The sequence below is a fragment of the Lactuca serriola genome, chromosome 1, assembly GCF_051521515.1.
Source record: "Lactuca serriola cultivar US96UC23 chromosome 1, Lser_US96UC23_V15, whole genome shotgun sequence".
NCBI lineage: Eukaryota > Viridiplantae > Streptophyta > Magnoliopsida > Asterales > Asteraceae > Lactuca > Lactuca serriola.
The window spans coordinates 6,417,468-6,436,375 of record NC_136408.1 but is presented as its reverse complement, the minus strand read 5'-3'; the positions used below and the strand labels follow the sequence as shown (position 1 = coordinate 6,436,375).

The 18,908-nt window shown below is 36.8% G+C and overlaps 1 protein-coding gene across 2 annotated transcripts; it reads left to right on the top strand.

Moving 5' to 3' along the window:
• Positions 1–16,031: 16,031 nt before the first annotated feature.
• LOC145090695 (co-chaperone protein p23-1-like) lies at positions 16,032–18,720 on the top strand. 2 transcript variants are annotated; one of them, XM_079028877.1, is made up of 6 exons: positions 16,032–16,192; positions 17,063–17,246; positions 17,421–17,580; positions 18,178–18,215; positions 18,302–18,359; positions 18,509–18,720. In XM_079028877.1, exons 1-6 carry the CDS (start codon positions 16,188–16,190, stop codon positions 18,598–18,600), a joined length of 537 nt encoding a protein of 178 aa, XP_078885003.1. In that variant the 5' UTR covers positions 16,032–16,187; the 3' UTR covers positions 18,601–18,720. The 2 variants fall into 2 exon arrangements, with proteins under 2 accessions (XP_078885003.1, XP_078884957.1); XM_079028831.1 differs by having other exon boundaries at positions 16,033–16,192; positions 17,060–17,246.
• Positions 18,721–18,908: the final 188 nt, after the last annotated feature.

The following is an 18,908-nucleotide window of genomic DNA, read 5'->3' as shown; positions in this document are numbered from 1 at the left end:
TGGTGATGCCATTCGGGCTCACCAATGCACCAGCGACATTCATGGATCTCATGAACAGGGTGTGTAGGCCGATGTTGGATCGTTCAGTCATTGTATTCATTGATGATATCCTGGTGTATTCGAGGACCAGAGAGCAGCATGAGGAGCATTTGAGGGAGCTCCTCGGGGTTCTGAGGTCGGAGAGGCTATTCGCCAAATTCTCCAAGTGTGATTTTTGGTTACGGGAGGTCCAGTTCTTAGGGCATCTCGTTAACCAGAATGGGATATTGGTTGACCCGGCCAAGATTGAGGCCGTGATGAGTTGGGAAGTGCCGAGGTCAACGGCGGAGATCCGGAGTTTCTTGGGGCTGGGCTGGCAAGCTACTATCAAAGATTTATCAGGGACTTCTCCAAAATTGTTGTGCCACTTACCAAGTTAACCCGGAAGGGTGTTAGTTTCTCATGGGGTCCGGAGCAGCAGACCTCATTTGAGACTCTTCGCCAGAGATTGTGCGAAGCTCCCGTGCTTGCATTGCCTGAAGGGATGGAGGATTTTGTAGTGTACTGTGATGCATCGATATCGGGGTTAGGAGCGGTTTTGATGCAGAGAAGGCATGTGATCGCGTATGCATCGAGGCAGTTAAAGCCTCATGAGATGAGATATCCCACCCACGATCTGGAGTTGGGGGCTGTGGTGTTCGCCCTCAAGATCTGGCGTCACTATCTGTATGGGGTTCGGTGTACGATATACACGGACCACAAGAGTTTGAAGTACCTAATGGATCAGCCAAATCTGAATATGCGGCAGAGGAGATGGTTGGATGTGGTAAATGATTATGATTGCGAGATCCTGTGTAACGCCCGGGTTTCAAGGCTAAGCATTTTTGTCAATGTAATAGTCTAGGTCAACTCTTGTAACTCTTTTTGAAGTAATAAAGATGAAATATTTGAGTATTATGTGAATTATATGTGTTTATTATTTAATTATAAATGTATAATTAATAAAGAATAAAAATGAGCGTCAAAATTAAAGTGTGAGATAATCCCGATATCTCTACATAAAGTTGTAGAATATGTCTCAAGGTTTTCGTGCATATAAGAAACGCCGAAATCCGAGTTATAACGAAGAAGTTATGACCCGTTGAAGTTTCACGACAGAACTGGCACGATACCGGGAAGCGTGAATAGTGAATTTATGATAGAGCGAGATTTAGCCTTAGTGATCTAAACGAAAGTCGTAGAATATGTTAAACTAAGAACATCGATAAAAAGAACGCCCAAATCTTACTTCGTATGAAGAAGTTATGAGATTTTAAACAGACCAATCCTGTCCCGGCTTGTTAAAAATATAACTTTAAAAATAAAGTCAAAATTAGCCGACGGAGTCTAAACGAAAGTTGTAGAGTACGTCTTCACCTGCGCGTGGATATAAAGAACGTCAAAAACGGAGTTCGTATGAACGAGTTACAAATTATAATAGCATATTTACGTATTAAAATAAAGTATAAATCATGTATACATACACACATATATACATATGTATATATCATTAGAAAGGTATCGACGATGCGGTCATTATAAGACTAATGTTGAGTTCTTTCGACATTAGTTTAGTACAAATATCATTAAATCCATTTATAATAGTATTATAGAGGGGTGTTTAGTTGTTTATATAACTAAAAGGTCATTAAGTAATTATGGAGGGTAGTTTTTGAAAATTCAATTAGTATAAATAAGAGCCTTGGGCTCTCATATTTCTTGCACCATTCTCTTGATTCAAGAGTCTTTCTCTCCTTATCCCCCGAGCATTTCGGTCCCTCGTGATTCGACTTCTCTTTTTGTAGCTTAGTATAGTAAGGTGAGCGCTGAAGCGCTGCACGAATCTTTCTTAGAAAGATTCAGCGACGAAGTTCTGCCCCTGCAGAGCCCGACTCCTAGCTAAAACCCCCTTGTAAGTAAGTTATGCTTACCTTATTTTAATATAGCTTATATTTAAAATTAGTATTGTTATTATGAACTTATAATAAATATTTGAGCTATTATTATAACTTATATAAGTGTCGTTATAATATATATATATATATATATATATATATATATATATATATATATATATATATATTTTAACTACTCGCGGTACGGGGAATCTGGTTTAAAGGGCCGCATAGGGTTGTTGGATTTTAGAAGTGCTATATGCCAAAATGGTCCTGCCCTCCGGTGTTTTATGTCTGGCCCCTGTCTGTACATAGTGGTTGGAAAATATTGTTTAACGCTTATATAATAATAATAATACTAAGACTAATAATTGGTCACGGTAAATATTAGACTAAAATTTAGCGATAATAATGCTAGGTTTCGTCGAAGGAAAATAGAATCGTTACAAGCAAGCGCTGCCCGATTTTGGAATCATCACCTTAACAAGTGAGTGCATAGTTACTTTCAACTTACACATAGATATGAAGTATTTTATATAAATTACGTGCTATGTGTGCATATTATCTGAATACTTGCTATCTATGCTAGATGAACGTTGTTATACATGTTTTCAATGATTTAAACTGTATATGTATTTTATATCTACGAAAATGTTGGGGTAAAACATGGGTAGATGCAATAGGTGATGTGTGATAAAATGATGAGAGGCCTCGATGTTAATGTTGTTGATTTTGTCATCGAGCGGAGTATGGATGACGACCACGGACTCTTCTAGACAGTCCAGTGGAACACTAGCAGGCTCGCAACCTGTAGGTGTTTGTGAACGATATGTTCACCGGTGTACTCCATCCCCCACATGGTTGCCTTTAGGACATTTATTGCTGAGGAATCCCCTTAGCAGTAGTGTCCGTCCCGATGATGATCCTTAGGCTAGGTCCCTTATGATAGGTGTTTAGGGACGTAAAGTGAGGATAACGGGAACGGGTAATCGGGTTATTGTTGATCGATGAAATTAATAAACTTATTTATTGTGGGTTGAAAACCCTATGTGCTCACCAGGCTCCCAAGCCTGACCCACTCAGTTTTATGTATTACAGGTAGTGGCGCATGAGCATAGGTGTGATGTTTTGGACGAGGGATTACGGATATAGGCCTGTAGATATGAAATAATGTAGTAAGGCTTATATTGTACTGTTTATGCTTTTGATCTGTACGAACATGACATCCCGAGTCTTTTAATGAAATACATTTCTATGGAAATGCTTTTGATAAATCTTTATCATATTTTTGTTTTGGGACAAATTCCGCAACACTTTCATTTAAAATGTAACTCTGATTTTTAAACAAAGCATAAACAAACCGGTCTTTTCTGGCCGTGATTTTGGGGATGTCACATCCTGTACCACCCGGGAAAGGCTAATGTGGTAGCCGACGCCCTGAGTCGTAGGGCAGAGAGTGCCCCATTGCGAGACATCTGTTTGAGGTTGACGATGACGACTCCGATTTTGGACACCATCCGAGGGGCTCAAGCTGAGGCTGCGAGATCAAAAAATCAAAAGAGGGAGCGGGTGGTTGGTCAGGTATCGGAATTCGTTACCGATGGTCGGGGACTTATGACGTTTCAGGGTTGGATTTGGGTACCGTTTGTGGGCGGGACGCGTACCATTTTGATGGAGGAGGCACATCGATCGAAGTTCTCGATCCATCCTGGGGCTACCAAGATGTATTTGGACCTAAAGAAGGAGTATTGGTGGCCCTGTATGAAGAGGGATGTTGCTTGGTTCGTCGAGAGGTGCCTAACTTGTCGCCAAGTTAAGGCCGAGCACCAGCGTCCGCATGGTAAGCTGCAACCGTTGGAGATTCCCGAGTGGAAGTGGGAACAGATTACCATGGATTTTATCACCAAATTGTCAAGGACTGCGAGAGGAGTTGATGCGATTTGGGTGATCGTGGATAGATTGACGAAGAGCGCTCATTTTCTAGCCATCAGCGAGAGTTCTTCTGCGGAGAAATTAGCAGAATTATATGTGAGAGAGGTGGTATCGCGACATGGGGTTCCGATGTCGATTGTCTCAGACGGGGATGTGCGTTTTACTTCCAGGTTTTGGAAGAAGTTTCATGAGGAGTTGGGTACGAGATTGCATTTCAGTACCGCATACCACCCGCAGACGGACGGACAGAGCGAGCGAACGATTCAAACGCTTGAGGATATGCTCCGAGCATGTGTTCTGGATTTTGGAGGGAGCTGGGACACCTACCTACCTTTAGCAGAGTTTTCGTATAACAACAGCCATCATTCGAGCATTGGTATGCCACCCTTTGAGCTGTTGTATGGGCGGAGGTGTCGCACCCCCATCTGCTGGGGAGAGGTGGGGCAGCGGGTGATGGGTAGCACGGAGATTGTACTCCAGACGACCGAGCAGATTCAGCAGGTCAGGCAGAGGTTGTTGACCGCGCAGAGTCGCCAGAAGAGTTATGCGGACAGGCGTCGGTCCGAGCTCGAGTTTCAGGTCGGTGATCTTGTTCTCCTAAAGGTCTCTCCTTGGAAAGGAGTGATACGATTCAGGAAGAGGGGCAAATTGGGACCCCGGTACATTGGACCCTTCAGGGTAATTGCTAGGGTAGGCAGGGTAGCCTACCGATTGGACCTACCTGCTGAGTTGGGATAGATCCATGATACCTTTCATGTCTCGTAGTTGAGGAAATGTATTGCCGATGAGTCGGCAGTGGTGCCGTTAGAGGATATTCAGGTGGATGCGAGCCTGAACTACGCAGAGAGACCAGTTGCGATTGTGGATCGAAAGATCAAGGTTCTGAAGAACAAGGAAGTGCCTCTGGTACAGGTTCAGTGGCAGCATCGGAAGGGATCCGAGTTGACCTGGGAACCGGAGCGGGAGATGCGGGAGCAACATCCAGAGTTATTTCAGGAATGAGACTTCGAGGGCGAAGTCAGATTCTAGTGGGGGAGAACTGTAACATCCGGGATTTCAGGTATATTAACTAATCTTTTTATTTTGAGTTTTGAGAAGGGACTCGGCGAGTTGGTGCGTAGAGTCGCCGAGTTAAGATGCGGGTTCTCATCCGGATTGATGCTCGGACTCGGCGAGTCGCCTTAGTGGACTCGGCGAGTCTGCGACGATTAATGAAACCCTAATTTCTCGGGTTTGCGGCCTATTTAAAGGGCCTTATGGCCTTCATTTGCGCTCATTAGTCCCCAGAGCGAAACCCTAGATCATTTGAGTGATTCAAGTAAGGGAAGAAGCCATTGTTGATTCTTGGAGTTATTGTCTAACAAGGGAAGAGAAGATTTAGCCAAGAGGAAGCAAGAGAGGGGTGGATTCTTGAAGAGCTAAGGTCCAGGACATCACATCTGAGGTACCATTCGAATCCTTCTTTGTTATTGTGATGTTCATATAGATTTAGGGTTTTTGAACCCATTTGTGGCTAGATCTAGCATCGTTATGGTCCCTTGGCGAGTTATGGCTCTGAATCTAGACCCATAGAGGTCCAGAGCACCTCCTTGCCCAAGCTTTATGTGCATCCATGGAGGTTTTAGATTGGGATCTATGTATTTGAGGCTAAACCTCCATTAATGAGCTATATGATGCGTATTGAGCACCAAGACTCGGACTTTACGTGGTTAATGAGCTTAAGGGGACTGGATCTATGAGTTACTAGAGTGGATCTGACCTTAGAAGGTCGTTTGAGGTTGTGCATGGAGTGCACTCGCCGAGTCCAATCCCAGAGTCGGCGAGTTGGTGCGGGTTGTTCAGAGACTTCGGACCAGGGACTGTGTAACCGAGTCGGGTGAGTGACTCGGTGAGTTGGAAGAGATTCAGAGGGAATCGGGTTCCTGTAGGGACTCGGCGAGTCCACGCCAGACTCGACGAGTCGGGTTGACCATTGACCGTTGACCAGTGTTGACTGGTTTGACTTAGTGGTATTAGTCTGTCAGAGTCGAGTAGTATTAAGTAAAGATACACCTATGTTGTAGGAGGACGATAGCTCGGGAGATCGAGCACTAGTGGTTGAGAGCTTTACGAGTTACCGAGACACGCGAGGTGAGTCTTCTCACTATACGTTACCTTGAGTGGTATTATGAGTTGACCAGAGGGTCTTATGTGTTATGTATGAGATTATGTGCTATTTATGAGATTGTATGCTATGTGTTATTGTATGTTGTATGACTATATAGACCGGACCGGAGGGTCCAATGATTCAGATCGGGCCAGAGGGCCCAATGAGCTATGACTGGACCAGAGGGTCCGACGAGCTGCGGGACTGGAAGGTCCCGCTGAGACATCTTGACCGGAGGGTCGGGTTAGCCTCGAGTGGCGTATTTGTAGTATGTGGTATTTTGGGGATCTCACTAAGCATTTATGCTTACAGTTGTTATGTTTGATGTCTCAAGTACCAACGAGGACCGTGGGAAGGCGACGACTTGACACGTACACACACACTGATGGAGATTTTCATATGTAGAGATCTTGGGATTTGTTTTGAAAACAGAATTGATTATGGATTTTGATTGTGATGTGATACATTATGTGATTTTGGAAAAAAAAAATTATTTTGAAAATTTACGGTGTTACATTTTCAAGAATGGTTGAAAGGATTTAACCTCTTTTATTTAAATAAGTTCTTGTGAAATATAAAACAAGTAACTATTGATAAATTTCGTTATGATGTATGACTACGAACCATCACCGGTTTGTGAAAATTAGCATATAACATCATTTGAACGCAACAAACTTAATTTTTGTATCAACGTGTATCTAGTTGATAATTAAGTTAGCTTATATGTAAAACGTGTGCTTAATAGATGTGGAGGATCTAAATTTGACAAATATACGAACCAAAGTGACAAAACGTGTTTAACGATATGGTTAACCGGTTAAATGTCACGAAATTATACATTGGTCAATAAATTTTATATTTAAATAAATAAAAATATAAAATGAATTATTATAAGGTATAATTAGAATGTATTTAAGTGTTTTTGAATAAAAAGAATAAAACATAAACATTAAAGTTCAAATACACAAAAACTACATTGTTATTTTATACTAAGTATACATGTATGTATTTGTACATATGTATTATTATCTAGTGAATGACTAGTTATGGGTCATGACTTAAAGTGATTTCATGTAAGGAATATGATGTCTAAATCAATTAAGATAAGAGAATTGGTGGAGATAAGTGCCAACTTAACTAATAAGTGCTTAATCACTTAAGACATTTTACTAAGAATGCTTCTTAATCCCTCTTCTAATTTTCGAGATTAAGACCTTCCCTCTCCTTAACTAGAACTCCTAACTAACTGAATAACTAGTAGTTAGTTAGTTAACTAACCCTATCTCTAAGAAACCGCCCAAGCAAGTGGCTAGACAAGATCACATCACTTAAACTCACATTCCATCACAAGCTAGTCTAGGTTTTGTCCCCTTATCCTCTTCCACCCTTTCCTCCTTCATATCCACGAAATTTCCTCTTCATTTTATCCTCATTTGACCAGTCAATACTCCAGGGAATTACTCTCAACCTTCATCTCATTTTCAGCCACAAGAACTTCCTTCCAAAGCCATCAAAACCGTGAACTAAAGGGTTGATGTCCCTTTTGTGTTTCAGCCACCATTTCACCCATCTACACCTTCCTTTTGCTTGATATTTTTACCACCAAATACCCCTGGAAGTTATTTGTTATGCTACTCAAAATTATAGATTCAAAACAGTGAGTAAACTACCCTTTTTCTTACTCTTTTGTTGTGAAGTTTTCGTGACAGCAACATAGCCAAAACAGTGGCTGTTTTGGAGCATCAAACCAACACCCAAAAGTTCTTCATCTTCAACCTTCCATTCTTCAAGTATTCACATAAGGTGAGTTCATACCCCTACATTTTCATGTTTTCTTCAAGTTTTAAGGGGGGGGGGGGATACAAGTTAGAACACTAAACATAACTTAAATTTAAAAGACAGCTTTCTACAGAAAAGTTGAGTCCTATTCACGGACTGTTTTGACCATCTTAAACTTAATATCTTTCAAAACTTTACAATATTCAACTAGTTCAGGTTTATACCTTTCTAAGGACTACTCGCACACGTTCATACAATTTTTCTGCAATTTATGGCGATTTTTATAAAACTGTCTGTCATTTCAGAAGTGATTTCGGACCAGTCTGTGAAGATGTTCATTTTCACATTAGTTTGAGACCACTAAAAATCATAATAAAAATTAGGAACAAAGTAGACTCATTTTATAAACTCTCAGAGGTGACGGATTCAGTTTTTAACGTACGATGATTTTTCTATAAGTTTTCAAAAAATAGGGACAGTAAACGGTAAAACTGTCAAAAGTGGTTTATAGATTTATTAACACCTTCTAACATTTTTTAGCAAGGTTTATACATTTAAGGAAGTTAAAACACAATCATTTAAATATGTTTAATTACAATTTTCACAAAAGTGATAAGTAAAAAAAGGTCTTTACTATCAAACTTAAGGATTATTTCATGCAAAGTTTCTAATAAAAACGTAAGAATATGAACAATAATTACGAAACATACCAAATCATCTTTTAATATATATATATATATATATATATATATATATATATATATAACCATTTGCATATATATGTTTTGTTTAAACACTTGTCTTCTGCATCAAAAATATACAAATATAGTTTACGAAACTTTACCCCATTTGTATCCCGTTGAGCAAAGGGTAAAATATTATTAAATGCATATCTAAAGATTTCACGTCTTTTTTCATAGCTATCCCAGACTTAGGGGATGATCATTTATACAAACATTTTTAGCACAAAAACATGTAAACTTGTTGATCAAATTTTGTGAGTTTTGTCTTCACGGTACCTTATAAAGTACACACAAAAGTCCTGTTAAATATAACCAGAGTCTTTTGTAGGGAGAGTGTGATAGATGTGTATAGATCTATATTGGGACCGACAATCCCGCACCTTAGATGCTTGCAACAGCTAGACCGGCAAGTCTGGGGTGACAAATGTCATAACGAAATCGACATCTGAAGAACGTTGCGAACAAGGTAGTCTGGGTCAATCAAGCATGGTTATAAGATAAAAATTTAAAACTCACATAAAACAACGAGGACACTTTTAGTTTACGCAAAGACACTCTTCAAACAGTTTTATATACAAACAAAACTCCATAACATCATTTTAAGTAGGAAAATTACTTATACGCTTCGGTCTTGGTTCATTTAAGGCCACATCTCATTTTAGGGAAAATATAGGATTTTCCGGAAAACAAACATTACTACATTTCATAGAAAAGATTTACAAATATACATACAAATGCTTATGAACTCACCAACTTAAATGTTGATACTCTCTTTTCAAATAACTTGTATTCTCAGGAAATCAGTAAATCAGGTAACAACTATCTTTGAGGATGGGACGCTTAGGCGTCTAAACAAATATTTTGACAACATATTGTAATTGATATTTTGAAACATGTAATATGTACAAATGATGTAACTTTTTCAATTATATATATGTTGGTTGTGTTTGCTTTGAACATTTATACTCAACTGTTATGATACACTACATGATAGTCACCCGCTCCTGGACGTTTCCGTCATCCTGGTTTGGGGGTGTGACAAATATTTTGCATCAAGTATCAAATAAACAAGCCTAGGCTCTGATAGCACTGATGGGTTTGGAGCATTCTAACACTCCTAAGGTGTACATGCAACCCTAGAAACCTTGGATCTATGTTTGTCTAAAATACATGCAAAATACTTTCTCCAACGTTCATAATCCTATCTAGCATACAAGGGAAACTTTAACATAAAAGATGGCTAGAATTACATACATTGTAGTTGATTTGATTCCTTGAAAACCTTGAGAGTCTGGCACCCCAAGTGTGATGCCTCAAATGTTTCACACAACATCAAGTGCTTTGGAATGACTTTGAGAGATATGTAGAACACTTGAAAATTGTCCTAGCCCTCTTGCAACTTCATGTGTGGCCGATTTTGGTGGATGTCATGTTCTTTATATAGTGTGTTACACTTAGGGTTACACCATGTAAACCCTATTGTAACATGGCTCTTCATTTCAATGACCCATGGGTTTAAACCTCCATTGAGCATCCATGGAGCATCCTATGGGTCTTAGCCCATCTTGATAATCCATGAAGCCTTTAGCCCACTATACAAGTTATGGATGATTTACATAATCAACCCATATATTTAATTAGTCTTCTTTTGATCACTTAATTAATTCCAAATTAATTCTTGATCAATACTAATTAAATAATACTATTAATATATTAGAACTTATAATATATTAATAAACAACAAGTGTTATTTCTCTCATTTAGTCTATCCAAATGCATGATGACATGCAACCAAAATGGACCATGCCAAACCGGGTCAAGTACATACCAGAAATAGTTATGGACTTAGACACCTTATCCAACAAGTACGAGTCTCCCTCAGCTCGTATCTGGAATGCTCCTGGGTTTGTTGGTTACCGCACGGAGCAGTTTCACCTCAACCCATCCCACATAATATGTCGACATATAACACAACTAATGCACATACAGATAATCACATAATACTACAGGATGTCCTACAGATCTACCTAACTGACATAACAACTAGCATGCAGACAGTCAAACCTGTTGGATTAGTGTCTAAGTCCATAACTAATTTGGTATGTACTTGACCCGATGGTGCATGATCCTTTTAGGTTGCCTTCACCAAAGCAACTTGATAGGATGAATTATGGAGAGAAAGGATTAAATATAATTTATTAATATATTATAAGAATAATATATTAAAGGAGAAATCATATTGTTTAATTAATATTAGTCAAGAATTAATAAGAATTAAGTTTGTGGCTAAAAGACATTAATTAAACTTAAGGGACTAGAACTGTCAATTGTGTGATAGTTGAATATCGAGCTAATGGACTCCATATTAAAGGGGTTGACGAATTCTATGGGGAAACCCATTAGAAATCGTCCAAAGGCCTTTAAGAAAGGGGTTCATGGGTTGCTTAGGGTCTAAGCATCCAAATTAGGGTTTCCTTGTTAGATAACCTTAATAGCCTCACTATTTAAGGAACCCTTAAGCCCCAAAAACGTTGTGAATTTGTTCTCTAGGGTTTCCACACGTTTTGGCAGCCTTCTTCTCTTCTCCTCTTCATCCTCTTGCTCTTGGTGTTTGTGAACCATTAGAGGAGTGACATTTGTGACTCTAAGCTTTCTAAAGTCAATACGAGAAGGATTTGAGATTGTTATTGCTACATAACAATCAAGGTATGATCTAAACCCTAATTCATATGTTATATTGATTATCATATATTAAATCTAGGGTTTATAGTCTTGGATGAATTGCATGTACAATAGAGAAACCTAGATCCAAGCATTAGTGTTTGTATGAGCACATAGGATGTTCTTATGGCTAAAACCCATCAAAACCAACTATAGGCCACTAAGCATAACCACATCCGATCTACCAGGATACTGATCTAACAGATCATACTAGCATATAACCATCCTATCTACCAGGATACCGAGCTAACATTTCACAACAATAATAATCCCAATAACCAAACAAAGGGTTGGCCTTGGTGCCTTAGAACCTTGAGTACAGTGAGGATAACTCACCTTGTAATGGCGATCTGAACTGAAGAATTGAACTCCCGAATAACTGCCTCACCAAAAATCCCGAACTATCCAAATAATAAATACCAGTCATTACACAACATAACAATCTTGACTAGGGGTCCACACAATCCCTCATGTCCATTCTCTTTATTGGGCCAAGGCCCAATGCCAATTCCATGACTTTGAAAGTCCTTATGCAAAGCCCATTATTGGCCCAATTTACCGAATTGGGCCCAACTCCCTAATTAAGCCTCAATCCAAGATCCAATATTAAGACTTGGTCCAAATCATTATATTCATAAAGTCCAGCAAAGGCCCAAATCCAACTAGTCCATAAACAGCCCAAAACTCGAAGCCTAATTGTCAAAGGCCCAATAGAGGACGTACGCGGGGCGTACTCGCCTGATGTTGACCATCATGAGGGTGGTTGACCCAGTATGCTGGGCATACTCGACGGTTTTCCAAAACCTTATTAAGTGCCTAATGGCTTAAGCACTTAAGCCTAAACTTCAGATCCAGTGACCTAACGTGCCTATGACTCATAAAGTCATGAACTTTATCACTTTGGACATCTAGAAAGCTCTTAATACTTGGTCTTAATCCATTAAGACCTTATTTTTCCATGCATGGGACACATTCAACTAATGGGACCTCATTTTTATCACTTAGGACCTCTTCTAAGGTCTGAAAGGACAACTATTTTCGTCCAAATCATAACATGCACCATTTTGGGACTTTTGGGACAAGAATGCTTCCATAAAGCTAAAATGATTAGATCTATCTCATACAAGTATAAATTTCCAAGCTTTTACCTTCCGGAGCTCCCAAAACAAATGATGAACCAAGATCTACAAGCCAATCTTCCCTCCTTGGCTCCTAGACGCACAAGCTCCTTCTTAAAGGCACCAAAAACACACTTATAAGCTCTAGAATGATCACTAGGAGGCTAGGGTTCTCTCAAGACAACTGAGGGAGGTGTGGAGGTTGAAAGAGATAAGAGGGTACGGTCCATAAGGTGCTTAAATACTCCACAAACCCTAAAAGTTAGGGTTCCATCCCGGCACACGTACGCCCAACGTACACATGTGTACGCCCAGCGTACCACATGTACGCCCAACATACTACTTAATTCTCCAAACTTACCATTTTGCCACTAGGGCCTCCTTTTGCCACTTCCTTCTAAATCAAGGTCCAACATGACCTAATTAAAATCTGAGGGATAAATTTGAAGCTACCGGAAAAATAGGATGTTACAATAAATGAACCAAAACTTTTGTAAGTACTCCCTCTCCCATGTATACCTTATATATCTATAAAAAAAGACACACACAACATCACTTCTCTTTCCAAAGATATAAAATTTCAGCAGTACTCACAGATAATACGGATACCACAACAATTTTCATGTCTAATGAAGCTGCCCGTACTCTGGTAAATGCCATTGCACAAGAAATCATAGACCGCTTTCCCAGTCAAGATAGAAAAACTTTACCTGAAGCACTCGAACGTTGTAAGGGTTGACAAAGAATGTCTATGTAGAATGCACAAAACTTTCATCCACTAAAAATATGCGTTTCACAGTCACCACAATCGATGACATAAAAACTCCACAACCAACAATCATATCAACACGAAAAACACAAACTACACCATCAACAACAATGAAACCCACAAACTACCACAACTATGGAGTCCCTCACCCCTACTAACTCACGTGAAACTGGAAAACGCCTCCAAATGGAACATACAGGTACAAACAACATATATCATTTTATTTATTGCTTACACGTAACCAACATCTTACATTTCACAGATACACCAAAAAAACCACGTCCCAAACGAAAGAAATACAAAACCAACGGCGAAGCGGACGAAGGAACACATGCCAAAAAGCAATAAAACTATTTGATCTTTTCAAAACATACTTAGACTTAAACTATAGTCCCTTTATTATATAGCTTTTCGTCCATATTATAGATTGCATTCAACATATTATGTTTAAACAATAATATGTAAATATTCAATAAGAACTATGTCATATTCTGACAAAATAACATTTACTTTTCAGTTTGTTGTTTTTATTGTGTTTATTGTTCATGTTTATAGTTGTGTGTGTTAGAAGAATAGCAAGTTTGTTCTAGGTTGTAAAAGATATACCTTTACAAACTGCTTCGAATATGAATCGTTTCAACATTGCACCTACATAAACAAAGCTATTTCGCATTTTAAAGACTTTCATGGATAACTTTTTTTTCTTCAACTATATACATATATCAAAACCAGCACATCTAAGAATAGTAAACTTCATGAATATTAGAGTTTCAACATATAACTTTGTAAATATTCACTCTTTCGTCCATCTATGTTTTAACTATCTTACTTTCCCAAGACAAAACCCACCACCATCTATTATTTTGAATGATGTCTCTAACTTTAGGGTTTGACGTTTCATACAATTTCTCATCCAGAATTCAGGATTTCAATTTTCGTCATCAACACCTAATTGTGCTCTATTACTACTACCAAACGTCTGCCACTAACGTGACTCGTGGTTCACCACGGGTTCACACACTAGTTCAAATAAAATGATGACATGTGTCATATTTAGGTAATATTAATAATATTTTAATACATTTGTCATCATTTAAAATGGATAGGAAGATATCGTAGAAAGAAAATAGGAGAATAGTTAATTTCTCTAGTTGAATTATAAGTAAAGCAATGAAATGATATTATTTAAGGAAAGGGGAATGATTACATAAAAATAAAAATAACATTAAGTGTGGACAAATAAAAGTGATTTGAATTAATATATTAAAAAATAATTATTTATTTTGTGATATTTTTTCTTTTATGTAAACAAATAGATAGATGGATGGAAATAGATATATAAATTATGTTAAAAAAAGCCCAAGATTATTAAAGAATCAAAAAACTCATCATCACAATTGGATTAAATTCATCCAAAATGTTATTCATTTATTTGTAAACGGTTGAACAATCACAATACGATGGAATCTTAAAAACATAGTCGTTACATAAATTCAATACAAAAATCGTGATCAAATTTTTTTCCCACATAATTTTGAATTCTTTCTTGAATTTGACTATAGATATACAAAAATATAGAGATATAGGTGAATTTATTAAATAAATAATAACAAAAATACCCCCAAAAATAAAAGGATAACATAAAATAATCAATTTTCAATATTATCACAACATTATAACCTACACCCTAATTTTTACAAAACATTTTTATTATAAAATCGTTTTATTAGATATCACTTATTTACAATTGTCAAAGTTCTTTCAATCCACGTAGATTTTTAATGTTTCTTTGTAAAATAGATTACAATTCATAAAATATGATTTTACTAAAAAAGAATTTAGCATAAAAAATGTTTTACAAAATACATGTTAAATATAAGTTTTTAAAAATTACGATCATTTTGTAATATCTTTTTTGTATTAATTCTTTATTAAAATGTTACAATTTACATAACATGAGTACAACGTGTTTTTGGATTATTTTTAAATATCAAAAGTTCTTTTTGTAGAACTTTTTGTAAAAATAATTTCTTAAAATATATTTGTATTAGCAAGTTAACAAAAAGACTTTTGATTTAACTTTTATATCTAAACAATAAAAAAATTATTAAAAATCAACTTTTTGTGATTTTTAGAAACCAATTATTTTCTTCTATACAAAGAAGCTTTTCTATTATCCAAAAAGACTTTTAAAAAAAAAAAATAAATAAAAGTCAAAAATCAAAAGAACCCTAAACTATAGGCCTGCCAATTATGTCGTGTTCGGGTTGGCGTGTCGCGGGTTGACGGGTCAAAATATGTCAACCCAAACACGACCCATTTAAATATACAGGTCACGGGTTGGCGGGTCACGTGTTGGCTGGTTTGGAACATAAACCCATATACTCGCCAACCCATTTATTTATACGGGTTCATAGGTTGGCTGGTTTGTGGGTTAAATTTGGGTTCGTGGGTCCGAATTTTAGACATTTAAGTCTTAAACATCCAAATGAAAATTATAAACATTCATAGAAACATGTTACAGACTTAGTTTTATAGGTTACGACTTACGACCTTAGACCATTCACCACGACTTAAAATGTCAAAACAGTCAAATTGTCTATGAATCAATGGTATATATTATATAATACTTATTAAATATTTATACATGATACATAAATACATTTAAAAATAAAATAATTTTTTTATTAAGAATATAAACGGGTTGGCGGGTCAACCTGTTTATTTTTAGAAACTCATATATGACCCGTTTAATAAACAGGTTGACGGGTTAGAGGGTTGGCGGGTTGAAAAACTCAACCTAAACCCATTTAGGTTTTCGTGTCGTGTCGCGGATCGTGTCACGTGACGTGTTGAGAATTGCCGGCCCTGCTAAACTACCCCTACATTTCTATCCTTCCCCCTCCACTTTTTCTTAAAGGGTCAAATTTCAAACAAGCGTTCATATAACAGCAGGCAGCATCTAGGATTCTAGTTTCTAGATAGTTCGCCATTCTCTGATTCTCTCTCCTTCTTTATCCTTCTTCAAAGACCTTTTCCGAGCAGAAATTCGTAGGATCAAGCAATATGAGGTGCCGATTTTCCTTCGTAGTTTACGCTTTGCAAAGAAAATATTTGTTTTTCGTTTATTTTCCTACTTGTTTGAATGCTTATATTCAATGAGGCTTGCTTATTCACTTATTTTGTTCTTGTCGGAAACGAAATACTATTACCTCAAGTTATATGATGTGTTATTAGCTTATGAACGATTTAGTAAATAAAAGCAACTTGTAGTTGTTTCCGATTTTCCAAATTTGTGTTGTTTTTTGGCCGGTATGCTAGGTTAAATCATAAATGTTAAATGTATATATTTGCTTAACTTAAATCCAGTTTGAATCGCACAAATTCGTATCATAAATGATAAATGTATCGAGTTGAAAAATCTGTGGGGTAGATATTTAATATGAGTTACTTTGATTCTGTGTTACATGATCATTGTGAATTGATTTGAATTGGAACGTATGGTTTTGATAATATAATTGTTTTGGTTCTGGATTTGATTTTATAGTTGGTTTGCCGGAGGGTTTATAGTTCAAGTAATTGGGCAAGTCATGGTTATGGTCGCTAATTTCCAACTACTGATGAATTTTGCATGTTGCTAAAAGAAGTGGAAGAGTTGTGTTTAATTTATATTGGGTTTTCAGTTTCTGTATTGGGGTTTTGATTGTTAATTTGTTATACTTATTGTTCCCTTTCAGTAGCTGAGTTGACTGAATCAATTCAGTTTCAGTTGAACAAGCGAAACTGATTGAAATGGTGATGAACTATACAAGAATGTATAAATGTTGATAGGGCAATAGTGAATGAACATACACAACACAAGCTTGGAAACATATTTCTTTCTAGTGTACTTCATTCTTAGATTACATGCCTTTACATTCTGTTATGGACATTTGCAGCAGACATCCCACCCTAAAGTGGGCCCAGAGGGATGATTTGCTTTATATCACCATTGATCTACCCGATGCTAAAGCTGTGAACCTCAAACTCGAGCCAGAAGGAAAGTTTTACTTCTCCGCAACAAGTGGAGCTGACAATATACCTTATGAAATTGACATCAACCTTTATGACAATGTGAATTTGGACGTAAGTACCCTTACAAAAATACAACTCTTTTCAGTAGTCCTTGGACATCATTTAAGCCTCATGTGTTATACCAATTTTTCTTCCAAAAGACTTGAATGCCCTTGTAAGAAATGCAGCTGCATAGTTGGGAGGTATTTTATATTTTTATATAATATTGGGAGTTGGGAATTGCAGGAAAGCAAGGCTAGTGTTGGGTCAAGAAATATTGTTTACATTGTAAAGAAGGAAGAGAGTAAATGGTGGAGCAGACTTTTGAAGCAAGAGGGAAGAACACCCACTTTCATCAAAGTTGACTGGAATAAATGGGTGGATGAAGATGAACAGGATGACAAAGGTGGTTAATTACATCTTATTCTTTTTTACACACCATTTACATCTATTTCTATCATTCATTCTTTATTTTTATTGTGTGTTTGGTTGGCCGGAATTGGAAACTCCATTCCATTCTCTACTCCGGCATTTGGTTGCAAATGAGTACGGAATTGAATTCCCACCGGTAAAGGAATTCAACTTTACTTCAATAAAGTCTTCATTTGTATAAATGACTGTAATGCCCTTCCTAAACCTCAAAATTTTGTATCGATATTTTATTTGAAAATGATTTTCAGATCTTATACAAGTTTTTTATTTATAAAATAATAGTTATTAACAATTTAGCAATTTTATAGGTGGTAATTTTGACTAGTTAACTAGCGTGCAGACAAATATATGTTTATTTTGATTATGTCTTATTCTAAATGGTCATGCCAGTAGGATTGAAAATTTAGTAAGTTAATTTTGATTTTATTTTCTGTAAAATGATATTTATATCTTATAGAAATTCTCATACAAAACAGACTCAGTGTTTGAAATGTTAAATGTAAATGGAAAAGAAGATTGTGATTCATAGAATATATGTTGCTTAATTGCTTTTTTTTTTTTTGTTTTCCAGCTGAACCTGATATGGACTATGATGATGTTAATTTCTCGGTAAATATTGTCTTCCTTTAGCTATTTTTATATTCTTTTAAAAAAATTACAATTAAATCTAATGTGTGGCTCTTCATTTTCTATAGAGTCTAAATTTGGGTGGTGGTGGTGGTGGAGAAGAAGAAGAAGATTTTGATGATGAAGGTAAGACCATGCATCTTTAAAAGCTAAGCCATCAAAAAACATTTTTATCCTTTCTGACAACATAACACTTTTATCTAAACGTGACTTAATATGGGAAATCGATTTTGTACACTTTTTTTTTCTTAACTGTTGTACTTACTTGTATGCAGACGAAGATGAGAGTGACACAGCAACAGAAGAAGAAAAAGAGGAAGAAACTATTAATGCCAGCAGCCAAGTTGAAGCAAAAGCAAAAGCTTGAAGTGTGGTATATTTATTGCTTCTTTAACAAATAGATAGTGGCTTCTCATTTGTGTTTGAATCATGATGCTATTTTGGGATTAAATGTTACAAGAGTTGCTATGAAAGTATTGTTGGAAAAGGAGAGTGTTTTTTTTTCTTGTGTTTATTATTTTGGATTATTGTAGGACGGACTCTTTTTATTTTAACAAACTTGCAAATTTATGAAAATATAAAAAGTGGTATAGTCGATACCCGATAGTATATAACCAATTTTTTTTTCTTTATTCTATAGTCTATGGTCAATTCTTTAGTCATCTAAATTCAAAG

Excerpts from the sequence above, each read along its gene's own strand:
- LOC145090695 (XM_079028831.1), top strand. Across the intron at positions 17,247-17,420 it reads ATGACAATGTGAATTTGGAC|GAAAGCAAGGCTAGTGTTGG; the intron begins GTAAGTACCCTT and ends TGGGAATTGCAG. Across the intron at positions 18,360-18,508 it reads AGAAGATTTTGATGATGAAG|ACGAAGATGAGAGTGACACA; the intron begins GTAAGACCATGC and ends ACTTGTATGCAG.